Genomic DNA, 5220 nt, shown 5'->3' with positions numbered 1-5220 from the left:
CCATTTCCTGTGTGTCGTGTCATCTTTTTGTGTGTGGGTGCAGAGGGGCTCACCACTCTTAACCACTGCAGTGCAAGGGCTCACCGAGGTCAGTAAGCAAAGAGCACAGGAATGTGTGGGGAAACAGCGGGAGGAGAGGAGACAGAGGGAATGGGAACTTGGAGGTGACTTCTTCGCATCGTGGTGGGCTGAGTGAAATCCTTGGGAACTGGTCTCCAAGTGGTTGCGCGGTGAGGATACCGCCTCATCTCCTTGGATCATGCCCCTGGAGAACTGGCCAGCAGAAACTGTTCGAAGGCCTTGGTATCTTGCCACTGGCACTCCTTGCTGAGGAATTGAAGGCTCCATCATGAGGCCGAGGGCTCAGACGGCCTGGATGCTTGGTTCAGTCAACCTGGCCCTAGCCCCAAAGCCTCAGTGTTGACTGTGTTCAAGGTGGGGTGGACCTAAGGCTCTCGGGGTTCCTAGGAGGCAGATACGCTGCCCAACCCGCTCCTGCATTTTGTAAGGACATCTGGGCAGCTGCACTTCCATAGAGCTTGTTAGTGGCACAGGCACCATCGTGGACATACTGCAGCACGGCCATCAGTGTGCTGTCCACAAGAGTCCCATGAGATGGGCAGTATCCCATCATTTTACAGACGAGAAACTGGTGTGGAGACAAGTACTTTGTCTAAGGACTCCCCCAGAGTAAGTGGCCATTCCTGTATTCAGACTGCCTCACTGTGACTGCTAACACAGAAGACTGCTCAGAGAAATGAGCACATGTGATGCAGTTACCAAAAACTTTCTCAAAGTTGTTTTTTCCTCTCCTAGTATAGAAGACGTATTTACCGTTTAAAAGAAAAGAAAAAGATAAAAGATTTCAGTAGAAATAATCCCATGACCAGAAATCTACCTTCAGTGCTATTGGAAGCAAGGAGCAGTTCGGTGAGGGCTAAACCCTGATGCAGACTTCTAAATCAGTGAATGGTGCATCCTGAGATGCACCCCAGCATTCGGACAGAGTAGGGAGCCTGTCTTGAGGAGCTGGAAGGCCACCAGGTTTCCCATTGCGCATGTGCTGTGCTCCCACTGCTAGGATTGGGCGGGCCATGCGTGAGTCTTTTAGCTTCATCTCATCCTTCAGGAGCCCTCATCCTCTCAATTCCTCTCATCAGTGGTAACTCCATTCTCGCTAAACTCAAAGCCTGTGGCATCTTCTCCGGTTCCATCACCCCCTCAGTACAGTGTGTTCTGGGGTCAGCTGCTTTCTCCCTCCGTGTTTGTGCTCCATTCATCTCTGAAGGATCGTGATTAGGAATTTAGGATTTAGAATCAGACGAACTCACACAAAGTCTCAGCTTCCCTGAGCCTGTTTCCTCAGCTGTGCAGCAGGGATGCGCATAGTACCTACCACCCCGGGTGACTGTGACCACTAAAGAAGGTAAAGAATACAACAGATGACACCTGCCTCAATAATGTGGACACTGTTTCATAGCCTCACGGGCTCCCCGCATGTAACAGGGTGAAGTCTGGACACTTAGCTAGGTGCCGAGTTCAGATCAGTAAAGGCTGGCTACTGACTTCCGAGGTATTCCCCATGTCTGTCTCTAGTCCATGTGGCCAGCCCGGTGCCCGTGAGCACGTCTGACTCCAGGCAAGGAGGCTGCTGCTCTGTGCCCCCAGTTCCTCACCCTTCAAAATGTGTGCTGACCACACTAGTGGTCACGTGGCAGCAACTAGTCACTGGCCCCTCACCAGAGTGTCCCACCTCTTCAGGCCTGGAAGAGGGAAGAGAGAGGAGAGAAGATTCCATTTCCAGACATTTCAGCATTCCCCAGTGGATAAACACTGTAACCACTAGGTACTGTCTTAAATCTAAGGGTCACCATAGAGCTGAGCCATTGTCAGTGCCTGACCGTCTAGTTCCTCTTTATTGGAGTGGCCAGGACACGGCGGGTAGGGGGAGCACACTGGGGACTCTGCTTACAGCAGTTAAGACCTCCAGAAATTTGGGACTCAAATCTGGGAGTCGGTGGAGAGCACTGCGGAAGCCCCTTGCCTCCAGACCCGCTGTTGGAGTAAGAGCTCGGCCGGGCCAGAGTGTGCGGCAGGGCGTTGCGTGCAGGTCCTCTCCTTACAGCTCCCTGAGGGCACGCGCTGCGCGGGAGAGGAAACCGCGGCCTGGGTCTTTCCTGCCTTCGGGGCCTCGGCAGCTTTTGAACCCGAAGCGCGGTGGACAAGAACGGCCCTGGCTCAGGCGCCCTCTCCAGGGTGGGGGTCCGCACGCGCCCTCCCAGCCCCCTCGCTGCAGGGGTGCCCGCCCCTCTCCACGCCCCCGGCCTGGGCCCGCCCCCGCGCCTGTGTCACGGCGGGGCAGGGGGCGGAGAGCGGCCGGGCGGGACATCCGGCCCAGGTCCCTCGCCGCGCCCGCCGGCTGCCCGCCGCCCGCTCCGGTGCCGCAACCCGGGAGTCGGCTACCCCCGCGCGCCCCGGGGCCTCCCGCCAGCGCTCCGCTCCCCTAACCCCATCCCGGCTCCGCGGGCCCAAGCCCTCGGGCCCGCCCCCAGCCCGAGCCCGCCTCCCGGGCAGCCCTCGGATCGGCCGGGCCCGCGCAGGCCCCCGCCCCGGGAGCACGATGTTCCCCCGCCCGCTGACCCCGCTGGCGGCCCCAAATGGCGCCGAGCCCCTGGGCCGGGCGCTGAGGCGGGCCCCACTGGGCAGGGCCCGGGCCGGGCTGGGCGGGCCGCCCCTGCTGCTGCCGTCTATGCTGATGTTCGCGGTTATCGTGGCCTCCAGCGGGCTGCTGCTCATGATCGAGCGTGGCATCCTGGCCGAGATGAAGCCCCTTCCCCTGCACCCTCCCAACCGCGAGGACGCGGTCTGGCGTGGGACGGTCCCCAGGCCTGGGAGGCTGTCCCTGGATGCGGGGGACTCGGACTTACAGGTGAGGCAGGACGTCCGTAACCGGACCTTGCGAGCAGTGTGCGGACAACCAGGCATGCCCCGGGACCCCTGGGACTTGCCGGTGGGGCAGCGGCGCACCCTGCTGCGCCACATCCTCGTGAATGACCGCTACCGCTTCCTCTACTGCTACGTGCCCAAGGTGGCCTGCTCGAACTGGAAGCGGGTGCTGAAGGTGCTGGCGGGCGTCCTGGACAACGTGGACGTCCGCCTGAAGATGGACCACCGCAGCGACCTGGTGTTCCTGGCAGACCTAAGGCCTGATGAGATTCGCTACCGCCTGCAGCACTACTTCAAGTTCCTGTTTGTGCGGGACCCCTTGGAACGCCTTCTCTCTGCTTACCGCAACAAGTTCGGCGAGATCCGAGAGTACCAGCAGCGCTATGGGGCTGAGATAGTGAGGCGGTACAGGGCTGGAGCGGGGCCCAGCCCTGCGGGGGACGACGTCACCTTCCCCGAGTTCCTGAGATACCTGGTGGATGAGGACCCTGAGCGCATGAACGAGCATTGGATGCCCGTGTACCACCTGTGCCAGCCTTGTGCCGTGCACTACGACTTTGTGGGCTCCTATGAGAGACTGGAGGCAGATGCCAACCAGGTGCTGGAGTGGGTGCGGGCACCGCCCCATGTCCGATTCCCAGCTCGCCAGGCCTGGTACCGGCCGGCCAGCCCCGAAAGCCTGCACTACCACCTGTGCAGTGCCCCACGGGCCCTGCTGCAGGACGTGCTGCCTAAGTATATCCTGGACTTCTCCCTCTTTGCCTACCCACTGCCTAACGTCACCAGGGAGGCCTGTCATAAGTGACCATGGGTGTGGGCCAGCAGTTGTTGGGGACTGGTTTTGACAATGCCACCTTCTGTGTTGCCATACAGAGAAACCCTGGCTCTGGGGCCTGGGGCTTCTCCAGATGCCTAGGTGGGAAGAATTGCCCTTGGAAGTTCCTTGTCCAGGGTGGGTGCACACAGTGGTTCAGAGGCCAGAGTTGGACAGATGGCCTGGTGCTCTCCATAGGGGGATTTCTTGGGAGCCGGTGTGATCCTTCTTGCCCTGGCAGGGCTAGATACCAGTTTGCTAGTGTAGCAACACATCTCTTCTCGAGACTGGCTCCACGGCCCTGCCTGCAGCGGTTGTGCAGTCCACTTGAGCCACCTTAACTTAACCTGTAGCCAAACCCAGAGGAGGCACCAATCAGGAGATGACCACAGCCGGGGGCCCTGTGGCTCTGATCACCCGTTCATCCACTCCATTTGCCTCAGGACTGGAGTCAGCAGTCGTGCCTTTTTTAAATGACTTTTGTATCTTTCCGCTTCAGACTAAGAATTTCCTACACTTGCCGGGTTCTTTCCCTTTTTTCCAAGGAAAGGAAAACTGAAAGGGCCCTTACAGGACCTGGCCCTGCAGCATCCAAAGACCCCTGTGCCCAGCCTCTTCTTGGGACTCTGGGCACTCTCTCCCGTCCCCCAGGATTGTGACTGTGGCCTATGTATCTGGCTGCCACTTTTCTGATGCATTTATTTAAAATTTGTACTTTTTGATAGAACCTTTGAGAAGGCTTTGTTTTCCTAATAGCTGAATTTTTAATAAAGCCATTTTGTATACAAAGTCAACATCTCTGATTCTCCTTTTGAGCTCCTGTGTGTCCACCAAGACCCCCTGATGTCTCTTTCCCTAGGTCAGGAGAGGGAGCTTGAAGGTAGAGAAGGTAAGACAAGCTGTAACTTGCTAGGGCTAGTGCAGTGGGCCATCGTCATACCATGGAGCCTTTGGGAGCTTCCCATAAGCCATACCGGATCACTGACTCAGTTTCTGGGATGCCACCAAAGGGCAAGCCCCATTAGGAATGGCTCCAGGTCTAGAGCACATCTACACGATTATTCCCTGAAGCTAAGTAAGAGATATTCCTCCTCTTAGGCAGGAATACTTCTTGACTGAGGAGGCTCTCAGATGAAAAGGGGGATCATTGTGCGAACAAGGGGAGGTTATTCCTGGCATTGAGAATTATAAGGAAGGCAAGAAGGTTGAGTGAGGGGCGGTCTTTTGCTGACTTAGATTCAGAGGAAGTTGTGGGCAATGTGGGAGGAATACAGTCAGGGTCGTAGAGGACAGACCTCAGTGTGACCCGTTCCCCACTGCTCTCCAGAGATCCCAGACCCACCAGGAGATGGAGAATAGGAGGCTGTGCCAGCCATGCCCATGGGAGAGATTCAAGGTCAGAGCTGGCTTTTCTCTGTTAGTCCTATTTCATACATCCCCAGTGGGAACTGCTGTACTTC

At 57.5% G+C, this 5220-nt stretch overlaps 1 protein-coding gene across 1 annotated transcript; it reads left to right on the top strand.

Annotated features, from left to right (window-relative positions):
* The first annotated feature begins 2403 nt into the window (after positions 1–2403).
* Positions 2404–4549, top strand: CHST14 (carbohydrate sulfotransferase 14). Its single transcript, XM_032624921.1, has one exon. It carries the CDS (start codon positions 2621–2623, stop codon positions 3749–3751), a length of 1131 nt encoding a protein of 376 aa, XP_032480812.1. The 5' UTR covers positions 2404–2620; the 3' UTR covers positions 3752–4549.
* The last annotated feature ends 671 nt before the right edge of the window (positions 4550–5220 follow it).

The sequence above is a fragment of the Phocoena sinus genome, chromosome 2 (genome assembly GCF_008692025.1).
Source record: "Phocoena sinus isolate mPhoSin1 chromosome 2, mPhoSin1.pri, whole genome shotgun sequence".
Taxonomy (NCBI): Eukaryota; Metazoa; Chordata; class Mammalia; order Artiodactyla; family Phocoenidae; genus Phocoena; species Phocoena sinus.
Note: the sequence above shows the minus strand (reverse complement) of the source record. Positions and strands in the feature narration are given on the sequence as shown.

Bases quoted from the DNA above. Each gene is read 5' to 3' on its own strand.
- CHST14 (XM_032624921.1), top strand. From the start codon at position 2,621: ATGTTCCCCCGCCCGCTGACCCCGCTGGCGGCCCCAAATGGCGCCGAG.